The sequence below is a fragment of the Rhizophagus irregularis genome, chromosome 18 (genome assembly GCF_026210795.1).
Source record: "Rhizophagus irregularis chromosome 18, complete sequence".
NCBI classification, from domain to species: Eukaryota; Fungi; Glomeromycota; class Glomeromycetes; order Glomerales; family Glomeraceae; genus Rhizophagus; species Rhizophagus irregularis.
Genome location: NC_089446.1, coordinates 1,958,337 through 1,985,602, shown reverse-complemented (window position 1 = coordinate 1,985,602; position 27,266 = coordinate 1,958,337). Strand labels below are relative to the sequence as shown.

General features: G+C 32.3%; 3 protein-coding genes across 3 annotated transcripts; 1 reads left to right on the top strand and 2 right to left on the bottom strand.

Annotated features, from left to right (window-relative positions):
• Positions 1-1,586: 1,586 nt before the first annotated feature.
• On the bottom strand, positions 1,587-3,005 carry OCT59_010074 (uncharacterized protein; the record flags this gene model as incomplete). Its single annotated transcript, XM_066132791.1, has 4 exons — positions 1,587-1,839; positions 2,169-2,556; positions 2,705-2,831; positions 2,901-3,005. The coding sequence occupies 4 exons, from the start codon at positions 3,003-3,005 to the stop codon at positions 1,587-1,589; spliced, it is 873 nt and encodes a 290-aa protein (XP_066000403.1).
• Positions 3,006-3,718: 713 nt separating this feature from the next.
• Positions 3,719-3,922, bottom strand: OCT59_010073 (uncharacterized protein; the record flags this gene model as incomplete). Its single annotated transcript, XM_066132790.1, has 1 exon — positions 3,719-3,922. One exon carries the CDS (start codon positions 3,920-3,922, stop codon positions 3,719-3,721), a length of 204 nt encoding a protein of 67 aa, XP_066000402.1.
• Positions 3,923-22,955: 19,033 nt separating this feature from the next.
• On the top strand, positions 22,956-23,384 carry OCT59_010072 (uncharacterized protein; the record flags this gene model as incomplete). The annotated part of the gene is made up of 1 exon (XM_025324790.2): positions 22,956-23,384. The coding sequence occupies one exon, from the start codon at positions 22,956-22,958 to the stop codon at positions 23,382-23,384; it is 429 nt and encodes a 142-aa protein (XP_025184492.2).
• Between the last annotated feature and the right edge of the window lie 3,882 nt (positions 23,385-27,266).

The window sequence follows — 27,266 nt, the reverse complement described above, 5'->3', positions numbered from 1 at the left end:
TAATAGATTATCATGTGCTCTATCAGTTTCTTAAATTAGTTTTTCGTTTTACTAATATTTTTTTTTTTCTTACATATACATGAAGTTTATTTTAAAAAACACACTTTTTTTGAGATCCTTTTAAAGGTAAGAAGAAAAATGTAGTTTTAACAACAGAAATATATGTAATTTTGCGAGAAAAGAAAGTTTTTCTAAGCTTCCAATATTGGTTATTCAAACAGATTTTGCATAAACTTTAAAAAATCAAAATTTTATATTATTTCTTAAGTACGCAAATTTTTTTTAAAGTAGTAGTTTTAGCAATTTTGACATAAACATATCACCTTTATATATTAAGTAAAAATTGTTCAGCGATATCAAAACTACTTGCAACTTAATTTTCATTAAATTTCATTTAATAGTTTGTTAAGTTATTTGTATTTTTATAACAATGCTAACTTTAAATTTGTTATTTTTTCCGTTTAGTAATTTCAGAGCGTATTTAGGCACTTTATTCATAAGCAAATCGCCTTTGTTTATTAAGTGAAAATTGTTCAGCGAGGTCGAAACTACTTGAATTTCAATTTATACGAAATGTTAGCCAATATTTATGAAGCTACTGATGTTATTCATAACACAATTAATTTCAATTTTTTGCACACAATCAGTTACTTCAGAACGTAATTTAGACACTTTGGTCATAAGATAATCACCTTCGTGTATTAAGTGATAATTGTTCAATGAGGTCGATTCCATATGTATTTCAATTTTCATAAGTTTTTAATCAGTACTTATGGAAATATTAACGTTCATTTATTATCTATTCATTTAATACATTCAGAGCGTAATTTAGGTACTTTGGTTATAAGAGAATCGCCTTTGTGCATTAAGTGAGAATTGTTCAGTGGGTCGAAACTAATTGTATATTGAAAGTTGTTAATTTTCGTTTGATATTCGTGAAGCTATTGATGTTTTACGTAATGGTATAGATTTTCAAAACTTTATTTTCTTTTATTTGTAATATAAAAAAACATTAATTTCAAATGAAGATCCAACTTGAAAACTCAGTTTGAGTAATGAATTTTTTTTTAATAAATCTGTAGAAATGATCAATAAGTTTATTTTGCTTTTTAAATTAAAGTGTTATATTATATAAATATAATGTTACATTTGACATGTATTTTTCTAAATTTAATTAAATTTATGCCGGAATTATGGATTTGGCCAGAATTAAGAAAATTTTGGCCGGAATTACAATTTAAAAATCATCAATTTTAACCAATTAAAATTAATTTAACCGATTTTAATATATATATATATACTAAATATTCAATAAGTAAGCTGTGCCACAATTTTTATTATATCAATCATAATAACAAAAATTAGGGTGTTACATGCGCACTGGTTGTTATGACACAAAAGACGTTATACACTACTCAATAAACCTATTATTATTTCATTTTTTGCAAATTTTATGTTTTTTAATTGTTAGTAACGAATGACCTTTTAAGGCAATATCTTTATTATTATTCCTAATTTTACAAATTATTATAATTCAAAACTCTAGTTGCAGCCTTTTCACGATGCTCTCTGGTAGTTTTTGATATCTAATTTTGAATTGTGGTAACTTTTGGAACGTTGTCTTTATCAATTTCACCTTCCTGTGCACACTTTTCCAACTCACGTTGCATATCTTGAGCGGTATAACGGTTACTTTTATCTGCATTACCTGCCATAAAATATCCTTCTAATAGTGCTCTCACTTGATTTGTCATCCTTTTTCCTGCTTCCTTTTTACCGAATTTTTGGTTCTCCTTTAGAGCCCAGCCGATTTGCAGTGGATATACTTCCTTGACATCACTAAATAACGAATAAACAAATAGGTAAGTAAATGTTCATTATCTTTGGTATAATAAATTGAGTGTAAAACATACCATCATATAGTTTGGCTGTTTGTTACATCTACTAACATCTTTCTGGTTCTATATAATATATGTTATATAATTCAAATATCAAAAACTTTGAACGAAAGCATTAATCATTGCTAATTAATCTTCCCCAATTTTTTGCGTTCTACTTTTTTATTTAATTCTTTTTCTAGATTAATTACTAATTCTTCTTTATTTCCTTTCCATTCAATTCTATTCCTCTAGATTGTAATTTTTTTACAAGAACTGAATATCTATTACAGTAGTATCTCATTAATTACTAATACTATCCTATTGCAAGAAAGAATATGAAAAGAATAAAACTGACAAAATTGAAGGTGAAAAAGTGCAAATGGGAAATTTTGTGAAGCAATCGGTAAAGAATCAAAATAATTTCCATGATACATACGTTCTGAATTAGGAGGTGGAATTTCCCAATTAGAATTTGAAATAGTAGGGGTGGATATATTTGGATTAGGTTTTTCAATTTCACGCTTTTGTAATTTTTCTAATTGTGTAGGAGTAAATGTAGTCCAAGGTCCAAGATTGGGTATAGACTGTGCCAATATACATCCCTCAAAATCTCCAGAGGTTGGCCATTGCCATTCAAACCAATTTGAATTGCCTGGCAACGTATTACTTCCACTCCCTTTATTGGTAATATCATTTATTACAATTTTGTAATAAAATGATAGATGTAATTAATAATGAAAAAAAATTTATTTTACATATTGTGTTGTAATAATTTACACAATTATAAAAATACATGATGCTAATTTTATAATTATATAATATACCACGATCTCGATTAGGTACCAACTGAGCTACAGAAGTTCCCCAAATATCTTGAATTGCATTTTCAATATCTTTTCCTGTTTGAATATCAAATCCCAACCGAACATAACGATTTATTGCATGTGAAATCTGTTATAACAACCCAAATTAGCTTAGTGTATATATTACAAAATTACATATAATTGGATATTAATTTACCTGTGCATGATGAGAGTCTATAGCCGTTTTAGCTTCACCAGCTTCAAGAAAAACCCATTTCTTAACCTTTACATTATACCATTTTGGCCAAAAAGCCATAATCATCATTAATTCGCGTTGTGGTAATGACCACCATTATCAGACATTATAATAACAGATTCTGGTCGTGAGTCTAATGTTTCAAGAACAGCGTGAAGTGAAGTGGCCATAAACCAAGAATCTTGTCAGGTATCTGGAGACCAATGGTCAAATGCTTGTACTTGAAGTTTGGTTGAAGTGGGTATTGTTGTATATACTAAAATAGAGTGCAATGACCAACTTTTTATCTTGTAATCAACTAGAAAAAGAGCAGTCTTTTCATCTAATGCTAACAAATTGGCATTAAATTGGGCGTTCAAATAAACTTTTCTTGTTTGATGTGCAAGATAAGAAGATCATTATAATTTGTTTCATTACTATGAGTTTTAATATCAGCGAAAAAGTTGAAGAATTCTTGACATTCATTACATGTTAATGTGTGAGATTCTGTGCATTGGTTAAAAGCATAAAGTAAACGGGAAGTCTTGCCATTTGAAGTTACATGAAAATGTTATTCATAATCACATTTTAAAAATCTTTTCAGATTTTCACAGCGTACTATTAGTTGTTTCTAATGTTAAAAAGGAAAGTTTAGTTTTACTAATAATTTAGTATTTCGTATTTAAATTTACTAAATTACTAATAAATCAAAATAAATACCTGTATATAAGATTGTGTAATATACTTGTTAATGTATTCAATAAGATCTGAAAAAATTTCATATCCATATTTTTGACAGGTTAAACACAAACCACCCAAATTTTCACGATAAATATATTATTTCCTTCCAGCTTGGTAAAAAATGTTGTTCGTTGAATTCCATCTGGATATTGTTCATGATATTTTTTCCAAAGTGCTGTTTTTGTTTGCTTAAGATAATGCACAGGTTCATTAGTTGCTGCATCTGTTTTATATGAACTCATTACGACATGTGCTTTATCCATTAAAAAAGCCTGTTATTGTTCTTGCATCTCATTTGATAATTTTTCACGTGTTATTACAGGTTTATTCCAAATTTGACTACCAGCACCATGTATGAGAGCATGATTTCGTGCATAATGAATTGCATCATTTGATACCTAAAAAAATTTACATTAGTAATTATTGATAATCAAAAAACCAGTCAAAAGCGCAAATTACTTACATTCAAATTACTTTTAATTTCCTCGTAAGGAAATTTTTTAGCAATGATAGATAAAATATGAGTTTTTCCATCATACCCATTTTTGTTAATATTTACTGCCTCCCGAAATGAATCCCAAAAAATCTCGAAAATGAACTGGTATTGGATTAATAAATCTTTGCTTATATAGCATCATCAGATTTTTTTGATCAACAGTTGGAACGGAAGATCTAGACCAAAACTCACACTTTAAAATAAACAAATATTAGTTAATATTAATTAATTATTCAATTATTCTTATCAATTTACTAACTTCTGATTGTTTCTTAGTAAAGGGAGTAATTTTTGTACATCCCACATTTTTCAACATTGATTTCCATGCACGTAACTCTCGATCATTGATATTGTGATTAAATGGATATAATTTTTTAAATTGTGTTTGCAGTTCTATTATAGTAGATGTTTCAGAACGCCAATCATTAAATAACAATTGCCAGTTGATAATTGCTGGAATATGTCGTCTAAGATGATGTGAATACTTCTCATCACGTCATCATCATTCCATTTTTCTAATGTACAACTAGGTGTTGACAAAACCAATTGTTGTATTTTGTTATTTTCCAGCCCAAACAATTCTTTTCCTTCATATTGTTGTAAAATTGCAACTTCTTTCCATACCAATTCTGGATTATTATCAACATAAATATTACATATTTTATTTCCTAAGTATATCGTGACCTGACAATAATCATCCTCTAATTCCTGGACAAAGACACATCTTTTTTTTCGATATGTGTATATAAAAGAAGTCTTATATCCCGTTCCAGCAAAATTCTATTCATTATTATTAGATTTTCCAATTCCCAATACTCATATGTTTAATTTTCCTAAAGGAAATAGGAAAGCACGAAATGGTAAATCCTTTAGTAATGCTTCATTTGCAAATATATCCAGGTATTTGACCATAATTTGAAAAGGTTTCAACAACCTCAATAATAAAGTCCTGGTCTTTTAAATTAACTAGAGTTCATATGTAATCTAATAGGGTGAAGAAATATTGGATTTTCGCGTTTTTCAGAAGGTCTAGAAATCCACCAATTATGACAAAAAAGCCCATAATGTAGAGCGTCCACTATTAGGCCTGAAGAAATTAATGTAACTGTGTATTCTTTATGTTTAGGCATAAGTTTATATGAGGAAATGAAAGATTCTAAAACGCGTTGTATTGTATAAGATCACTTATCCCCAAATGTATATTGATTATCTATGGATTTTCACTGATCAACATCTGGATCACGAATTAAATTTATTTTTACCGTTGTACTTAAAATATATTTAGAAATCAATTTTTATTTATTATATATACATACGTGTGATAAAAAATTTTAATAAATTTTCCACTAATAAAACAATTTAAAAATTCTATAAAAATATCTATTTAAATTTGTTTTACCCAAAAATGCATACATATAAAACCCGCTTCACAATAATTTTCTTTTGCATCCTTTTTAGCTTTAATCTTCCATTCAATAGTAACTTCTCTAGGATTATATTTTGATTTGCGCCTTTTAGTGGTTATACCTTCAGCACAATAGCTAATGGATTATTTTTTAAATGTTGAGGCAGATCATCATAAAATCTTCGACCCCATAATAGATTATTCAAGATTTCACTTAATGTTTGATATCCAATAGTGCCTCGGAAAATACATTTGTAAATATTTTTATTGCTACGATGGTGAATATATCCTTTGAAAATATCAAAAAACTGATGCTCAGTACAAGCAAAAGATACTAATTGGCGACCTCCCTTTTTAAACCCATTTGGAAGTTTGCAATGAATTAAATAAACCAGGATATTTTTAAAATTCTTATTATTTGTTTCTGACAAATTATCTAAATTATTTCGCGGAATGTTATATTTTTTCACAATAGTCAAATGCTGTGAAAGTCCGCTTTGCTTCTTGAATATTTTTTGACAAGCGGAACAGGAAAATTCTGATGTAGTTATGAGTGGAATAGTGCTTGACATATTAATATTACCACTACAATAATCTAAAAAGTTAAGTATAACGATAAGAATACTTTTTAAATACTTTATAAATATTATTTTATAAATTTTTAAAAGTTACCATTAGTAATGGTCAACATTAAAATCGCAAGACGCCAGTTACCTTCTGCTACTCAAGCTCATCAGTTTTTGGCTCTTCTCATCGGTTTGACGCGTTTTTTTATATTTTTTTTTATTTTAGGGTGAGTTCGCTAAATTTGATCATTTAATTTTTTTTTTACTAATTGGTGTAGTGTAATGTTGATCAAAATTATTATGATTTGGAGTTTAAAATTTGATCCAATTTCGATAATTAGCTGATATGATTATATTGCAGATTTGCTTGCCCTCTAATCATTTTTTGCCTAAAAGCTTAATGGACGTTTGTTATAAAATATTCTGTTTTTTTGATTAGTCTACAACTTGTTTATCAATAGTAATGTGTGTCTTTTATTTATCTTTCTTCTTAATAAGACTCTACTTATTTATAAGATAGATTACCCCCTAGGCTTACAGCAGATTGCAAAATTGTAAGACCACCCTATGATTTTCATGATATTTTGAATTTTTCAAGAATTAGTAAAAAAGCAAGTTTAAATACCTATTTTGGTAATAACTTTAATTCCTTAAAATTAATATAGATTTTAAAGTAATTTATTTATATTGAATCATATAAGGAGTTCCAAAAATCACAAAAAACTCTTTCCTGAAAAACATTTTTACGAAAATTTCTGTGTAATAATTTTTTTTTTAAAAAATAACCTTCTTTATTAAATTTTATTACAAATAATTAAAAATGAATACAGATAAAAGTAGAAAACAGTTCAAACAAACTCTAGACTATGTTTCTGGATATAACGAACTATTCCATTACAACGTAAAGGAACTCTTAGGTTCTTTTATACAGGACAGTTTCCTAAAGGATTTATTTAATAAAAATCCATCACAGCTAGTAGATAAAGGCCAGCTGTTGATAAGGAAGTTTGGTGAAGCTGCCAACCCTGAGAACTTCACTTTACAAGCTCAAGCTATAAATATACAACCTACTACCCTCTCACTAATATTTTTCATAGCGCTCTATGTGTCGTCCAGGTCTTGGAATACTTTTGCGATCAAGTACTACATGACATTTGGTGATATGGGTGAAATATATGAGTCATTTGAAGATGGGCTTGATACATCGAATAATCAATCACAAAATAGGATTACAAACACCAAATCCAGTAGATGAAATGCCTCCAATACTGCCTGATGTGGAAATGACCACTGTCGATCAAACTGTGACCCCGAAACTTCTCAGAAGAAAGATAAACAAAAGGCGCGTGTTACAGATGATAAACAAGTCAAGAACCAATCAATAACGGCAAATCCTGGTGCAAAAACACTAGCCAAAAATTCCCAAAAGGAAAAGAAATCATCTATACTTGAGGCCACTCAAATACTGACATGATATGAAGCTGTCGGAGATGGGCAAGAGCAAATCTGAGACATAATATTTTACGATATCCTATATACCTGGGACCTGCAGAAAATTATAGCAGAGTTAAAATTTTGGGTAATACTATCATTTATCAAGTGTTCCATTAAATGACAACACAAGTATCAGACTCTTAGAGTCAAAATAGCACTATCCTTATTTGCCCTTTCCCAATTCACTAACTATTGGACGACAGACTTGGGAGGTATACCTGTGAGATGGTTCCCTGCAAGTTGGACTTTACGAGAAAGAAAACAATGTGAAAAGTTTCAAGCCGTTATTCATGACATTCCGGAGGATATGACAATGACTACCTTGTGGGCTAACCGTAAACCATGTGAATTTTTAATGCAGTGCAATGCTAGAGCATTTAAAATAATTCAAACAAGCGAAGGAAGGAGAAAACTGGTTGCATATTTCGAGAATTGGGAGGTCACACTCAAGTAGAGATGGAGCGGTTTAACCGGTTCTGAACCAGTTTGCTCAAAAAAATGGTTCTGAGCGGTTCGGTTTTGGTTCAGTTCTGCGGAATGGTTCTAGTTGGTTTGAATCTGATGAACGGCTATGATAATTCTGGCCAGAATCAAACGATCTGCACGAAAATTTCCTTTTTTGAATTTCGTGTAACCCAATTTCCATTTTTATAAGGAGTTGAATTTCCTTTTTCAGGGGTCGTCTAAAGCGGAGTCAAATCACGTGATTCGATATAATATGAGTAAACTAATTTTTTATGAATCAAGTTTAACATAAACTTGAAAATCATAAAATAAGTGTATCTTAGCCTGCTCTACGAGTTTACTTAAGGTTAAAAGGTAGATTTTGAATACTGGTTTTCTTAGCAAAAGCTTTTTTGCTGATCATATCCAAAGATGGATAGACAAAAATGAAAAGTCAAATAAATCGAAAACGGCATTCAAAACTCATTTTGTCATTCTAAGTAAACTTGCAGAGCAGGCCAAATACACTTAGTATATATGTTTAAAAGGTTGTATATATATATTGCAAAAAATTTTATTTAGAAAATAAATTTTTTTTGAAGTCACTCTGCTTTAGACGTCCCCCTTTTTTGGATTGTATAACATCATGTGATCGGTTTAACAGAACCCCGGATATCTCCAAAACATGTCATAAGTCACACTTTCGGTTTAACAAAGCTGCGCTTGAATTTTATTAATTTTTGCCACAAGTTACTTTAGAGAAGACCAGGTATTCAAAAAAGAACTGCAGAACTAATCTAATACAAGAACAATAATCTTCCAGAAATACATAAAAAGAAATGCTAAGATTATAAACCCAACACCCTCTCTATATAAATAACTATGGCTACCTCCCTGAATTATATCTCAAACCTGGTAGAATCGACTATGCTATACGTACCCAGCGAGACCTCCCACTACATTTAAAGATTGAAGAATCCCATTGCCAAATACCATTAGCGCTATCAAAAATACACAAAATTCAATTTCCTCTATTTGACTACATACTATGAATAACAAACCTATTTCACAAAGACCTCAGGAAACTTTTTAGTGTTGTGCAGTCCAGCCGCTAGGGGAACTTTTTAGTGTTGTGCAATCCCAACAGGGGCACCCACCTCATTTTAAATGATCCCTAACAGAGGATACCCACCTCATTGCGAACGATCCATTAGCCTAAGATCTACCTAGATAAGTCAATCCAATGATAGTCCAACATGTGACCACCATGATTGGCATACTACAAAAACTGCGGTAACTCCTTATCACTCGTCGATTTTGAAAATTAGTAACACCAAACCACCATGACGATCAAATTTTCCAGTATCCCCATTCCCAAAGAAATAAGATTACACCAAAAAAAGCGACCAAGAAAAACGAAAAGCAAAAAATAAAAACATAAACTTCAGGAAAAAAACACCAAACATACATCTCAACTCCATCTCCTTATTTTAGAAGACTAACACTCTTGTTAACAACATCAACTAGAAAGAAATACGTTGGGCAAGAGCTTCTTCCAAGAAATACCAGTCCGGCCTGTCTACTTGGCCAGTTAGACTTTAAAGGTGTAGGAACCAAGACGCACTACTTTTCAACCTTTCAGAAAGCCCAGGGAACATTCGTATGGAACTGCCATCTTACAGTATTATTGGTAACTCCAAGACTCATGATAACGGTCCTAACTCAATATAAGCCGTAAGGAGTTTGGGCAAAACTAAAGATTTCAATAATAACTTCATATAATGTTAGAGCCCAACGGGAGAGAAAGTACGATGATCGCTCAAGTCACACTTTTGGGTAAACATGGCATAGCAGCCTTTATCTTTATTAATTATTTATCGAACTTCACAAATTTACATATATATAAAAAAGAAAATAAAATAAAAACTAACTAAAAACAAAGCTATATAGTCTCCTAGAAAGAAATTAAAATTAAAAGAAAATTCATAAGAAAAATCGCTAATACTAACACTTCCTAGATCTCCCCCTTGATATATTCCAACCAAAGTAGAAGCAACTATGCTAACATAATAACGAATGACGCGCCCACTATTAAAATCGACGCTCCATCCTGCAAAAGCTGTTATTAAGTAGCACCGTTAGATGACCCATAAAACCTGACATGTGATTAAACCAAGATAATCCATATTTTATCGAGTTCATTAACCAATCAGTTCCAGAGTCATGTGAATCAACATGGGTCAGAGGTGGTAAAGATGAGTAAGGTAAATAAGAAGATTTGGGCAAACCTTTAGGTCTTGAGGATTGTTTAAGTTTTGAAGTAATGTTCATCCCATATTCCCATATGCCTTTATCATACAAACGTGAATGGCAGCAACCACATTCATGGCGGTAAGGCGAGGAATACCTAAATTTTCAAAGGATTCCAAGAAAACGGTGGGCAAACAGCCTTGGACCAGACTATAGGAGGACCAGTTACTAGATGAGAAAGTCCAACAAGGGAGGGAAGTGATCCTATCAATTTGAGAGGAATAAGCACAATTAGCATTATCACCTGCTTCTTTAAGCTTTTGGATAAGATGGTTGAGATATGATGTCAAGATTTGTTGTAATCTAGAACGGCGTTTCTTGCACATAAATAAGTGCATAAAGTCTTCTAGTTGGTCTTCACAAAAGCGGCAGGTAAGAATTTCTATATATAAATCAGGTTGCGTCCTTTTGAGGGATTCCAAAGTGGGTAAATCCTCCAGAAAGAGTTGAAATTTCATCGTATGATGTCTGGAAACATTTTCTTTAGTGAAAGAGTTATCATATTTGGGTTGGAACATTAATGCATGCCAAGTAAGAGCCCAATCAATCATATACTGAGATGAGTCCATTAGTAAAGAAGTGAAACGGAAACAAGAAAGAGCTAAAAGGTCTTACTAACGCTACCTAAAAGTAGCTTGTTATATCGGGTAAATCAAGTTTGATTGGTTGATCTCAGGCTCCGCAAAAGTTGTTATTATTACATTGGCCAATATTGAAGCGTTCTTTTAGGTGTGCAACAGGATTACAAGTACGCGAACAACCTCTACATTGGTTCAATGGGCATGCAGTGGGGCGCAGACGAGTTTGTCACATCTATGACAGAGTTTGTTAGAGTTCCCATTGGAGTCTGCGACCTTGTAAGGCAATTGATTGTTCCATCGCGGTGTCCATCATTTGTTGTGATTTAAAAGTGATGTAGGCCCATCCTTTAGGTTTATAAGAATTGAGGGACAGGGAAATATTAATGGCCATAGCACCAATTTCTCGTACCAAGGGTGCTAAATGCACATCTATAGTGTTGGGAGGGAGCTGAGATAAAACAGCAACAAATTCACGTCGTGATTTCTTTCGATCAAGAGTAACGGAACATGGCATAATGTGTAAACAAGTGGAGTAACAATAAATCGCCCATTGCTTGTCAATGAAATGTTGGATGGAAGAAGCATCATCGTAAACAATGCGAGCTTGTTGGACTTTAGCATTAGTATGTGTGTGAAGGCAACAGGATTGAATGTTGCCATATTTTTTGAAAAGGGCAGTAACATTATTTTTCTTGATGAAGAATGGTATGTCAGTAACTTGGATAGCATGAAGATCTTCATCAGTTTGGAGTTGCTGTGGGTCGTGTAGGAAGAACCTGAAATCGGCAAGATCATCATGTCGGAGAGAAAAGCAGGCATCACGTTCTTTGGTTGAATTGAAGTGGATAACCAGTCTTTTAGAGTCACCAGAACCAGAGATGCGGGCATGGCCAGTATATGAATGGTAAGTTTCCAAAAGGAGTTGTTGACAGCATCAATCATAGCTCGATTGGTAGGATATTTTTTAACAAAATCAGGGGAAGCATTAGGCGCCGCAGCAGCCTGATAATCACGCCTAAGAATGGTAATAGTGGGCGTGTCAAGGGGAGGAGGAGAAGTATCATTGGTGTCCATAATATCCTTAATTAGGAGACGCATCTAGGGGGGAAGTTTCATTGTCCTTTGGAGCATATATGGACGCGTCAGTACCAGACGCGATAGAACCAGGTGCAGAAGGTGCAGCAGTATCTTTGGGAGGAGGAGACGAAAAATTGTCAGCATTATTTTGTTGAGGAGGAGTGGTAGTATTACTGCCTCCAGCATCAGCTGCTGAGTCGGCAACGTAGTCTTCTTCCATAGAGTTATCTGAGAGCGTACGGGTACATTTGGAAGGGTTGTTTTTATTGTTTGTTTGTTTGTTGTCAGAGTTTGAAACGTCAGAGCCAGAGTCTTTATTTTGTTCCGTTTGTCTTGTCGCTTGGCAGGTCCCCGTTAGGGTTATTGCCAGCTTTTTTGTTACCTTTGGGAGGCATGTTAGTAGTAAAATAAGAGATATGTTAATATGAAGAATAAAAAATTTCTTCTGCGAAATTTTTGACCAAGGATCTACAAGAAAGAGTTGGCAGATCGGGATCCAAGTCACACTTTCAGTCAAACATGGCATAGTAGCCTTTATCTTTATTAATTATTTATCAAACTTTACAAAATTACATATGAGAAAAAGAAAATAAAATAAAAACTAACTAAAAACAAAGCTATATAGTCTCTTAGAAAGAAATTAAAATTAAAAGAAAATTCAAAAGAAAAATCGCTAATACTAACACTTCCTAGATCTTCCCCTTGATATATTCCAACCAAAGTAGAAGCAACTATGCTAACATAATAATGCATGATGCGTCCACTATTAAAATTGACACTCCATCCTGCAAAAGCGGTTATTAAGTAGCATTGTTAGATGACCCATAAAACCTGAAATGTGATTAAACCAAGATAATCCATATTGCATCGAGTTTTTTAACCAATTCCAGAGTCATGTGAATCAACATGGGTCAGAGGTGGTAAAGATGAGTAAGGTAAATAGGCCTTGAAGATTGTTTAAGTTTTGAAGAAATGTTCATCGCATGTTCCATAATCCTTTATCATACAAACACGGATTCCAAATTTGTTTACGGAATTTGTTGACAAAATTGTTATGTATGGCGGCAACCACATTCATGGCAGTGAGGCGAGGAATACCAAAGTATTCAAAGACTTCCAGAAAGGCGGTAGGCAAACAGTTACAGACCAGACTATAGGAGGACCAGTTATTAGATGAAAAGGTCCAACAAGGGAGGGAAGTAATTTTATCAATTTGAGAAGAGTAATCACAACTGGCATTATCACCCGCTTCTTTAATTTTTTGGGTAAGGTAGTGGAGGTACGATATTAGAAGTTGATGTAATTTAGCACGACATTTTTTGCACAAAAATAAGTGCATAAAATCTTCTAAATGATTTTCACAAGAGCGACAGGTTAGAATTTCCACGTATAAATCAGGTTGTGTCTTTTTCAATGATTCCAAAGTCGGTAAATCTTCCAGGAAAAGTTGAAATTTCAACGTGTGATGTCTAAAGACATTCTCTTTGGGTAAAGAGTTATCATATTTAGGTTGGAACATTAACGTATGCCAGGTAAGAGCCCAATCAACCATGTATTGAGATGAGTCCGTTAAGAGAGAAATAAAACGGAAGCGAGAAAGACCTAAAATGTCTTTCATATATAACATTTGATGATATTGTTTAAACAGATGTCTTGGGTTGGATTCACAGACCATGTCATCATAGATCAAAATATAATCATGAACCATAGCGAGATTGAGACGGGAGATAAGAACAGCGTCATCAGATGTATGGGCAGTGTTGGCAAGAGAATCAGCAAAATCATTCCAATAAAAATTAAAGTGAGCTTTAACTTTGAAAGGCAGAACTGAAAGATTTTTATCTACGATCAGTTTTTGAATGATAGCCCAAAGTTCAAAATTGGTGGTCTTATAATAAAGACGGGAATCTGAGTAATCAGATAAGAAACAACGTTTCAAACTCTCAATAGAAGACTGTGAATCGGTGTAAATCTGAATAACAGAATTTGCAGGAGAGGCTGATAAAGCAGCATAAATAGCAGCGGCTTCTGCACGAGAGGAAGAAGGCCAGTCATGGATAATACCTCGTTTGTAAGTGGCAATGGAGTTAAGGAATCCAGAATCTTTAACAATTTGAATCCAACCCCAACCTATGGAGACATCACTTGTACCTAAATTAATAAGGGAACCATCAGTGTAAAAGGTGTAAAGCGAATCTGAAGAAAACACAACCGATGATGATGTGGCAACATTGCCAGCCGTGAGTAAAGGTGGAGCAGGTGAAGCCATGTCAATAGTGTCAATGGAAGTACAGGGAGTATCAGCAGCTAAATACGCTATTATTTATGAGTTTATAAAAATCCTTCTCAAAATCAGCAGTGTTAAATTCTATATATGGTTTCATCCATAGAGTCCGCTCAAATTTTATGGCTTTATAGACCTTCTTTATTACTAAGCCTTGGCTGATATAATACTGGAGATTTCTATAATGGACTACATATTCATCCTTATTGAATATGGGTGTGTATCATTATCTCGAGTATGCTATTATTTCCTGCTGCTTTTTACTAAGCTATTCCTTCTTAACCTTCATTTGCTCTAGAGCTTGGGGATATTCCAGTTTAACTTTAAGGATATATTCCTCAGAAGAATCATCTGGTATTGGATGGCAGCTAACTCATCCTCCCCCTTTACCCAGTAGAAGTTCCCTGTAGGTAAGTATTGCAACATAGCCCATTCATACAGATTATTCACATCTAAGTATAAGATAGTTGACTTGGGTTTATCTGCTATCCATTTATCTTCTCCCACATCCGGATTGTTTGCATGAGCATATTGTTTACTTACCATAGAGATTCCACTATGTAATCGTTGTTCTACCATCATATACATATCCTGGTCAGTAGTTATAAGATCTAATCTTTGCCCTGTCATAAAGAATAGTGCATCCCATGCAAAGCCTGGTGTTGAGCCATATTTTTTCAAGGCCATTTCTCAAAAATTCTGAAATATATCGGCTAGTAGAAGGACGTCAGTTTTGAGATAAATGTCATGATAATCACGCATTGTTTTACATCCTGCTTTTTCCCATACATACTGTGCATATTTCAGTTTTTCATACCTGACGGTAAGGAGTTGAAATGGTGTTGACACTCTATTCCTACCTTGATGAAAGCACAAAGTAAACCGAAGGCTAAAAATACACCGAATACAAAAAAGTCAGGTAAGTCTGATAAAAATTTGGAAAGTAAACAGCCTAAGAAGAAGGATAAACCCACATCCTCGAAGAAAATCCCTAAAAATAATAACCAGGAGGAGAAACACCCGAAGAATCAGAAGAAGGCAAAGAATACCTCGAAGATTAAAGATAACAAGGCAGTTTTAGCAGAGATTTTAACTTTATTACAGAAACTAGTTTAGCCTATGCTTTAATTAGCGGTTTTACGAATTTCAGAATTGTATTATTTTTTAGGATAGAATAGGTTTATGTGTTTGCACCGAAAGGGACTTGTCCTCTCCACTTTTTCCCCCCCTTTTTTTTTTACCCAGTGTGTTCGCCTGGATTATTATCAGTAGTGGTAGTAGTGCAGGTCTTTTTCTTTTCAAGAAGTTTGGGTTGGGCCTTAGCTCCTCTGGAATTCGATGGTAGGATTTAGTTGGGCTGTATTACTTCAGAATCATGCCTTTTTTTGTATCCCCTGCCGGCTTCACATAAAATAAATAAATAAATAAATAAATACTATGCATATTTGTATTCTTATTGCTAATGTGGATTTCCTCAAGTTTGCTATAGAATGCTCCTTTAGGTGGTAAACTAGTTTTCTCAAACTTTTTCCAGTCATTCATGTACTTATATGGGTAGACACCTTTCTTAAGATAAATCTCAAGCAATTCAGATGGTATTTGACTTTGTGTTATCTTAAAGTTTTCAGGGTGTACAAAGCATCTACCTGCATCAATTCACCATAAGTGTTGTAGGTTACTACATTCTTGTACTTTACATTTTTCTGCACCTAGGTTGGATGCTAATTTATCAAGACTTGATTTTATGAATTGTAAGCTTGTCTATAAATCAGAGGGAACCTAACTTGAATGCCATATACTTTTCCATGTTATAACTTATAAGGGATAGGGTCAATATCATCCTCACATCCCATTGCACCAATCTCTTGAATAATTATATGACCATCATATCCTGGAAGATTATAGGAATATGCATTTCGTGAGGTTTTATGGATAAGTCAAGATTAAATCCTCTATGACTTTCCCAGCATAACCTGAAAAAAATGTCACGAAAAATCACGTGCCATTTTTTGTCACAACCGTCACACCCCACTGCGCTTCCATTTTCTATAAGTATCTGAGGGACTTAGTTTTTTTCGAGTAGGTAAAAACTTATTCGTCACACATTATTCGTCACATGTGTGCCACACTTAATTTCAGTCAAGTTGCGTAATGCCGGCCATTACGCTAGGGAAGTCATCCTCTATGTGCTGCGCCTTAATACGTTGGTTGTGACATATCCAGCAGTTTATTAAGTTTGCTTGCTCTTGACATCATTTCCATTGGATTTCTGAATTTGTTACGGATTGCTTCAGCCTCATTTAGCATTTCAATTACAATTCTGTGCTGCATTTTCTCCTGTAAATATCTTCTGTGATTCACTTGTACCATCATATCTATCCTTAATATATGAGTACGAGCAGGGATTTGCTCTTTTACTTTCTTGGTTTTCTTATCTTTGTCTGCATCTGGGGTAGTATGTCCATTACTAGTTGCTTCAAAGTCTGCAACAAAGTAATATGGGACTTGCATGCAGCATTTCCAGTTCTTGAATTCGTATATATCATTTTCTTACTTTACGGTCTGCCTGTAACAGGGTTTTCTTTAATCCATGACATATCACAATACATTTGTCATGAACTTATTGTCGATGTGTGAAGTGAAAAAATACACCATCAACAGACAAATGTTGCATGCTCATTTTTTGTACACTTATTTACTAAGTGTGCTACTTTTCCCCATTACTGATAAGGATTAAATCAATTATTTTACGGCCCTCTGCATCATCATCGCGCCATTCACAGATGCAGAGGATTCTGTCACTCAAACCTTTTTAGAATTATCTCATCAGAAATACCTTCAAAGTTTAACTCATTTTCATACTTATGATATTGGTTAATACGTAATGCTGCTTATTGGAAGCATTTGTTGTTATTATTGGCTGGTTGGAATTGTGAAATTTCCATGAATATTCCAACCTGATCCATGATTTGTATAATTTTCTACTTTCTGCATGATTCTTGCTAATGCAAAGTTAAATGTGCCATTAATATCTGTTGCTGGAAGGATTGGCATATTGCTAGTTTTACATGGTATGTTATATCTGTAGATATATCCTATTTCATCATCTTCAATAAAGTTGATTTCTGAATAATCCCTCTTGGTAACAATTTAAACATCTTATTGTGGCAAATATTCCAATCCTTACTTTGATTGACCCCAATCGATTTCATTCATCCCAAAGAATATTCTGGATTATCTGACCTTGTGCCGCAAGAAATAACATAGTTATGCTCTCACGGTGTTCCTATAGTGATGTCGGCCATAAAGTTTGAGTCTGTTAACTCCTTTCCAAAACCAGTACTTGAAACGCCTCCAATACTGCCAGATGTGGAAATGATCCCTGTTAATCAAACTGTGATACCTGAAAATTCCCGGAAGAAAGATAAATAAAAGATGCATATTACAGATGATAAACAAGTCAAACACCAATCAATAATGGCAAAACCTGATGCAAAAATATCAGCTAAAAATTTCCAAAAGGATAAGAAATCTTCTGAACATGAGGCCACTCAAATACTGACTGGATACGAAGCTGTTGGAGAGGAGTAAGAGCGAATTTGAGACATTATAATTTACAATATTCCGTATACCTGGGACCTGCAACAAAATTATAGCATAGTTAAAACTTTGGGGAATACTATCAGGTCTTCGGTTAAGCATCAACACAAGTATCAGACTCTTCAAGTTAAGATAGCTTTATCCTCCTTCTCCCTTCCCCAATTTAATAAATATTGGATGACTGACCTGGGAGGTATACCTGTGAGATAGTTCCCCGCAAGTTGGACTTCACGAGAAAGAAAATAACGTGAGAAGTTCCAAGCCATTATGCATGAAATTTTCAGAAGAATTGATAATAGTTACCTTGTGAGTCTTGTGGGTTGACTGTAAACCATGTGAATTTTTAATGCAGTGCGGTGCTAGCGCATTTAAAGTTATTCAAACAAGTAAAGGAAGGAGGAAACTGGTAGGTTACTTTAAGAATTGGGAGACCACACTCAAAGCCTTAAATGCAGCCCCAGTTACTTTGCCATCTGGTAAGGAGTTGAAATGGTGTTGACACTCCATTTCTAATCTGAAGAAAGCACAAAGGCTAAAAATGCCCTGATCAAGAAGTTATCTGGTAATACAGGTAAAGTTTCGATTTGTAATAAGCCTAAGAAGAAGGATAAAGTTCCGTCCTTGAAACCAAACAAACAGAATAATAACCAGTTGAAGGCTTCACACGTTCAGAAGAAGGCAAAGAATACCTTGAAGAGCAAGGACCATGACAAGGACAACTAAGTGGTTTTAGCAGAAATTTTGTCCCTGTTACGTAGATTAGTTTAATCTAATTAGTATTATTCTTTCTGTTAGAATTTTAGCATTTTAGGGCTTAGTTACTTACATTCTAAAATGTTCTTTTCCTCTTTTTCCCGTTTTTGCTATTCTCAATGGTTGGGTTGTAGAATAGTTATTTTTTACAAAAATTCTAGTAAGGGTCCGATTTATTAGGCAATGTTTCTATATTGTGTATTCAATTAGGTTACGTATTTTTATTAGTCTAAAAACTCATCAATGTACTCTCCTGGCCAGCCTTAAAATAAATAAATAAATAAAAGTTACACTGTTCATACATGTCAAAATGAAAAATTTTATTCATTGAATTTCTTTAATATTTGAATTACATGGTATTGTATTACTAAAAATACATATTAGTTTAATATTAACTAATTAAGAAAGTCATTAATGAAGGTGAATTATGAATAAACAAAAAAAAATTACTAGTCCATTAATCCATTAATCTTTGTTGTATGCATTCATATACCTTTACGATTTGCGTGCAAACTTACGAATGGCTGTTATAGAGACACCAACAAGAACTTCTGGAACTTTTCTCATTAAATCCGCAAAATTATAACTGCATATTCGTCTGGTCTCTCATTTTGCAAAGCCCCAGTATCATTCTATAAAATTGCACTCACAATGAAATTTTAGGTAACATTCAAAAATATGGTTCTTTTTGACCATTGTTCACAAAAATCTGGTTGCAGTGACATAATCCTTCATGCACAACATAGGGTATCCAGGATTTCATGGTACGATGACCCAAAAAGTATAGTGTGATTTAGACAAAAAGTGTGATTTGGTGTGATTTTAATTCTGGCCAGATTTAGTGTAATTTTGGCCGGAATTAATAATATTATAATAGCGCAAATTTTATTATTTTATTTATTTTATTTATTAACATAATACAGTAAATTTAATTATTCGCTATCTAATAAATCATAATTAACATTACCACCTAAATTAAAATAAAGAAAATTGAGCATCTGAATACTTTCTTCTTTAAGTGCAATCCTTTTATCTGATAAAATGCTTTTATAGCTAGAAAAACTACGTTCAACATCTACCCCAGACACTGGTAACCAAATATATACTAAAGCTAAAGCACTAAGTTCTGGTAATAAATGTGTTTTACCTCGCCAATATACATCTAAATCTATTAATTCCTCAACTGATTCATTAAGCCCACAATAAATAGCCCATTCTTGGATTAAATTATCAGTAGGAGAATGAAGCACTTCAATAATTCCATAATCTGTCATATTATGATGTGCTATATTAGATTGAATAAATCTTGGATCAAAGCATTGTATTGCTCTAAATAATGATAAAGCTGGATGATGAGATAAGTGTTTTTCGCATTTTTCATATGCCAAAGAAAAAGCCTGAGAAAATATCATGGCAAATGATTCCTCATCACAATTTGCTTCAGCTAATATTTGATCTAATTCATTTGAAATTGGAGGAGTGCTTCTTCCTGATAAAAGAAAAGCTTGAAGGCTAACTATTCTTGAATAAACAAATGGAGCTATTGCTTTGTTTCGTATTTTAAAGAATTCCAAATCATTAACCAATCTAATTAAATTCAATAAATGATTAGTAACATTATCAATTGTATAATTACTTTGATAATTTTCTCTTACCTGCCACAATTATATGTAATAAAACAAATAAAAATTCTAACATATAAAATATGATTTTGGTGTTGACAAAAAGTATTAAGGTATTGAATAGCTTTTGAATCATGATTAATAGAATATTCTGCATTAATAAATGTAATAACATGAGGATATAAAGGTTTAATCCAATGTAAACATGAGAACCATGAATTTTATTGTGTTTTTACTGGTAATAGTGCTAAAGTAGGAGATTCAATATTATTTCGTGATAAATGTTCCTTCCAACGAATTTTTCTTTGTGAATTATAAACAAATATTGTTTTAAAATTCGCAACCAATCTATCAACTAATTCAAATTTTTTAAAATCAACCCATGTTTCCCCAATCAAATTAAGAATATGTGCTAAGCAGCAATTATGTTTCATTCTTGGTAAAAAAGGAGATAAATGTGAATATGCCAATTTCATATAAGAAGCATTATCAGATATAAAAAAAATAATATTTTTGTAAGGAATTTTGTAAAAATGAAGTATATCCATGACAAATTGGGAAATAGATGAAGCATTTACAATAGATAAAAATTCAGTCCTAGCCAATTTAGTTTGATTATCAAAACTAAATAAAAGATTAACAGCATGACGACCACAACGATCTGTTGTTTCATCAATTGTTATACAAATAATCTTATCAATAATACTATTCTTTAAGTTCTGAAGTTCTATTTCATATAATAATGGAAGATATTTCTCACGAAGCTGATTTGCTCCAGTAATTAACCCTCCTAAAAATATAATTAATTCATTAATTAATTATTGAATTAAAATATTACATAAATTAAAAAATTACATACCATTTTTACAATATTTAATCAAAAATGGTTTGAGTTTTTCAATCTTTTCTAATGGAATATCTGCAAAAGTGAATGCTTCAACAACTTCAATATTAATTTTTTCTCTTTCATTCAAAGTATTTCCAGTTAATGAAGGTATGGTTCTTTGAATTAAATAATTGCATTTTTTTTATTATTTTTATGTTTTAAAGTTTAAGATGTTTATCGATAATGGATTTTATTTCATGGTCAACTTTTATATTACAAAATCGACACCACAATACACTGCCTTGAAGAATATAATTTTCTCGATATATGGAACTTTGAGATAAACGTACATGAGTGCTAACCATCTTTGTAAAAAGTTGATTATATTGTACGAAAAAAAAATAGATCGATTTATAAGATCTACAGCCAATCAAATCTAATTTACTGCGGAAAGTGTGAAAAATGTGAAATTTTGCCAAAAAATGCGGTCACACCAAAAATGTGAAAAAATAGCAAAAATGCGAAAAAAGTGTGATCACTCCATCCTGGACACCCTAGCACAACAGTCTATTCTTTCTGGGTTAATATCATCATGTTTTCCAGATAAGGATGGTCATCGGTCCTACTGGTCCTACTCGGTCCTACTCGGTCCTAGACCGGTCAGTCCTAGGACTTGTAGGATCAGACTGCGTTCTTGCATTTTTTTGTGGTTCAGTAGGACCAGTTCTGAAGACCGACCAGTCCTCATATCAATCTTCAAATAATAAATGATTTTTATATTGAATAAATCTATTAATCTGATGAAGGTCTTTATAAAATAATATAAAGACTGACCAATTCTAAACCAATAAATAATGACAATCACTTCTTCCCACTTGTAGAGTTGCCTGTCAAAATGCTGAAATTCCAAAACTTCAAAAAAAGTGTTTAAATGGAATATCTTATCAGCCAGTGATCATAAAATGATAAAACCACTATCATTTGAATCATCTCAATGAGATGCGTCGAATGGTAGCTAAATCATATTTTCAGGATCAATAGATAGCCAGCAATTATTGAATTTGTTATCAAATAGTTTTGCTGACGTGATTTTGATACCATTTGACACGTCTTATTGAGACGATTCAAATGGTAGTAGTTTCACATTTTTATAATCACTGGATGACGAGATATCATGATTATTATCACTAATACAATAATAGTAAGTGCATGACACATGTGATGATCATTTGTAAAAAAAAAAATTTGTATATTTAAAAACATCCCGATTAGTGTTCATATTTATAAAACAAGGCTATTCCTAATAAAGTTAAGGAAAAAAATTTTTTTATTTGTAAAAAAAAAGAAAAAAGACTGATCAGTTTTAAAAAGACTGCAGTCCTTAAAAAGACTGACAGTCTTATTATAATACAGGACTGAAAGACCATGGTTCTACACTAAGACAGACCAGTCTGTCTTTTTATGGTGTAGAACCATAGGACCGTGGCACTATATTTCATTTTTAGAGGCATATGAAAAGGTAACAACAGAGGAATATTGTCCTTTTTTACAAAATAGGAAACCTAGAAATAAATCAAAAGATGTAGAAAAAAAAGGAGGAAATGGCATGGACTTTAGTCCAACTGTTCAATATGGAAAAAATGTAAGAACAATTGTAAAATGTGTAGAGTGTAACAAACCTCGTGTATTATATGCTCGTCATAAAATATCAGAGGAAGAATTTCGCCTACTTCAATCTTTTCTGGAATCAATAGAATATACCTGTGGTGTTACATTTAAAGGCCTTTCTGAGTTGAGTTCTTCTAAAAGTAGGAAAGAAAGTGATATAGACGTTAATAATGATGAATAATAATAGAGATATAGACGTTAATGAAGATAGTGAAAAAGAAAATAACAATAAAGATGATCCTATAGCTGAATTATTCAAAATAGTACAAATCAACAAAAAACATACTTGTACTTCAGTTATTGAGAAACCATACTTTGTAGCCAGAATTTTTCCTCAAATTTGTAACATATGTGGTATATCAGAGGATTTAATACAGGTAGAAAATGAGTTACCATATTGCAAAAAATGTCATGTCTCAACTGGAGAAAAAAGAAAAATAGGAAAAAGTATTTCAGATATTGAGAAGGTATTCTTTGAGTTATCAAGTGAAAAGGAGAGAACACGTTTTCCGTTTTGCATCATGAATTTGGTTAATTATGTACATGCATGTATGCGTGTATCTTACTGGTACCTTTATGTAAATTCTATAATGTATTGAGCAATACAAAACGTGCTTTTGATAAATGGTATAGTCATAATGGACTTTTGGCCAAAAACACCCTTTTTGCTGAAACTCAAAAAATCATTTTTTGTAAATATCTCAGCATCCAGTAATTCAATTTTAATGAACTTTTTTTTATTTTGTAGCCCTCATTTAGCTCTATAATTTAAAAAATGATCATCAAATTTGGACCACTAGATGCCGAGATATTTACAAAAAACGATTTTTTGAGCCCCTGAAAAATGGGCCAATCTGCCGAAAGTATGACTTGAGATCCCGATCTGCCAACTCTTTCTTGTAGATCCTTGGTCAAAAATTTCGCAAAAGAAATTTTTATCTCTTCATACTAACACAACCTTATATTCTACTACCATAACTAATAAAAGTGCTAATAAAGCTAGCAGCAACCCGAAAGGGGCCCTGCTAAGCGCAAAGACAAATGAAACAATAATAATAAAGACTAAGGTTGCTGGAGAAACTAGGGGGTTTTGGCAAGTTGGCGAAATGCTGAAATAGCGAAACTTTGCCAAAACTATATGAAAGTCTTATTAAAAAGTTGGCGAAACTCTGGAGAAAGACTATTGTTGGGAGTAATGTTGAGTAACGAAGTCAATTAAAGGCTATAGGAGATAAATCACGAGAAGCAGCAACTGCATTGGTGGCTAAAACATATTTGTTATGGTTGGCTGAAGTATTGTTTAAACAGTAAAATTCTTCAGTAATAGACAGCATATGTTCCATTCCATCTTTGGAAGAAGAGATTAAAGTAGAATCATCCATAAACACCAAATTATTAATTTCTAAAACATCAAGAGAACAAGAATCTGATGAAGTAGTATAGGAAGTCATTGGAGAAACCAAACAATAAGGGTCTTTCTTCTCTTGTTTGAGAACTGTGAGTAGAGGGTCTAAATAAATAACCCACAAGAGTGGAGAAATAACTTCACCTTGGTCTATTCCTATTCTAACTCTATATGGCGGAGTTGGGCCATGCGCAGTTATAACACGGTTAGAACGTGACATAAATAAAGAAAGTAAGAATTGAATAGCATTTTGTGGCAGGCATAAGTGTTGGAGAGCAAATCGCAACATGGATAGATCTACAGAATCGAATGCTTTTGAGATGTCTTGAGAAAGGATCCATAAAGGTTGTTTAGTGACTACTGAGTCATGGATGATGGATTCCAGAGTAATAATAGGATTATGGCAGGAACCTCCAGGTAAACCTGCGAAATTACCACCTTGGAGAACATAATGGGAGGCAAGTAGAGGAGCAAAATGATTGTAAAAAAGCTTAACCAAGGCCTTACGAATCACCTCCAATAAAGTAATAGGACGTGTATTTTTAAGTTGGCATTTCCATTCATGCGGTTTGGGAATAGGAAAGACAGTAGCTTGTCTCCATAAATCAGGAATATTTGCGTCTGATAAACAGGCGCAAATTAAGTTAAAAAGTAGAGCAGAAGCAGAAGGTCCTAGGTGTTTCAACATCTCATATGAGATCATAGAAGGTCCTGAGGCTTTATTGTTAGTCATGGAGGAAATCGTTTAAGACCATTTGTCAAGGGTAGGAAATTCCATAAGTGAATCGAAAATAGCTGGAGAGACATTGGCAAGTGGCGCATAAGCATTGAACCATCGTTCAGGCAATCCTGTATGGAAGAAGGAGGAGTGGAGGTGATTGGAACAAAATTTTGAAAGTGTTCAATAACTTCTTGATCAATGGCATCAGGAGATGTCAATAAAATAGGGTGCAATGGATGGTCTACAAAAACTCGATTAAGGATGATTCGTCGTCTAGTTCGTGATAAAGCAGATTCAATAAAAGTGGAAATATCATGAGTGAAATTATCATTCTGAGCATCAATTTTAGCTTGAATAGAGGAGGCTTGGAATTCTTTTCTTTAAGCAAGAGTTAACTTCTAACATTTGAAGTAAATTAGCAAAATCATCAATTCTTTCATCTCGAAGAAAAGGAGGAAGGATAATAGGTGTAACAAAGGTTTGTTTATAAAGGGATAAGAGATTATTAAGACGTATATAATATGAAGACCACTTGGTTTCATGATGTATAGAATATAATGTAGGGGTCTTGTAAAGGGAACGGATAGTCTTAGCCACTTTAGACAAAAATCTGTAAGACTGGCATAAACTTTCCAAGTCTTCAGGCTTCTTCGGAGTATAAGTATTGCCTACAGTAACTGAAGGTAATGTGGAATTAGCAGCTTTGATAATCTTAGAATGAAGATATTCACACTTCTGATTAAGGGGCCAAGCATCAAAACCATGTGGATCGACTGGACATAAAATTGTTCAACTCAACAGCAAAAGCAGACCATTGATCAGTAGAGATAGAATCATATTTGAAAATGCGTCGAGTATTACGACCAAGCTGACGAGCACGTGCAGATTTAATAGCATCTGATAATAAGGAAGCGTTAAAATAGGTGATGTGGTCAGAAATATGCATATCATGACATGAGTAGAGATGTGCCGTGTTATATAACAAAATGTTATATAACATATATAACATGTTATATAACATATATAACGGTTATATAACGGTTATATAACCAAGAGGTATTTTAAGGTATATAATTATTTTGTATAATATCTTACTATCTAATAATTATAAAAAAATAAAATATATATTATTAGATTTGTCTTATTAAGTTGAATCAAATATCGATAATTTTATGCCTCTAATATCAATATAAAATAAGTTATTATAATTTAAAAATTTTAAAACATTTAAAGATATCTTAAAATTTATTAGTACTAGAAGTATAAAATAATTACATTTAATGCATATTTGTGAATTAAATCTAATGTAATGTGTTTTAGATTTTTATAATTATTAGATGTCAAAATATATATCAAATAAACTTATTATTTAAAAAAATTGTTTTTTGCAATTATCTTGTTATTTACTAATCCTATTTCAATGACCTTTTTTTTGTTTTGAAGGGGGCATTAAGAGCTATAAAATAAAAAAAAGATTTTTAAAATCTGATCACTAAATCATAAGATAATGTCTTAAATTGATTTTTTTAATATTAACTTTCATTTTATATAATAATTTAACGCTAATATCTCGTGATCTACAAATCCTATTTCAATGATCTTTTTTTTACCTTGAAGAGTGCATTGAGAGCTATAAAATAAAAAAAAGATCTTTAAAATCTGATCATTGGATCACAAGATAATATCTTAAATTGATTTTTTTTTATTAATTTTTATTTTATATAATAAATTAATGCTGATCTTAAATGTATCACCATTTAAATTTGGAAATTGATTATCAAATGCTTTAACTTAATATAAAATTAAACTTTTACACAAATTTTCCATATATATATATGTGCATTTTTTTTTACCCACGGCTTGTAAAAAAAATTTTTTTTATTTTTTTTTAATTTTTTTAATTTTTTTATAAAATTTTTATTATGACACGTACTCTTGACCCTGTTTGGGATTATTTTAAAAAATCAACTGAAAGAAAAACAGATCAAGCTGGAACAAAGCAGCATTATACAGCAACATGTAATTTTTGTGATACTATAATGACTGGACAACCTAAAAGAATGAAAATTCATTTAAATAAAAATTGTCTAAATGTACCACTTGAAGTTAAAAATCAATATAAAAATAAAGACAAAGAACAAGAATCTTCTGATGTTGATAATGATAATACTGAAGATAATGTTAGTAATGAAAAAGAAGAAATTGATACTGCAATTGCACGTGCATTTTACGCTAGTGGAATTCCATTAGCAACTATTGAAAATCCTTTTATTATTCAAGCGTTACATAAAATTAATCCAGAATATCATCCTCCTTCACGAAAATCATTGTCAACAACTTTACTTGAGAAAGAAT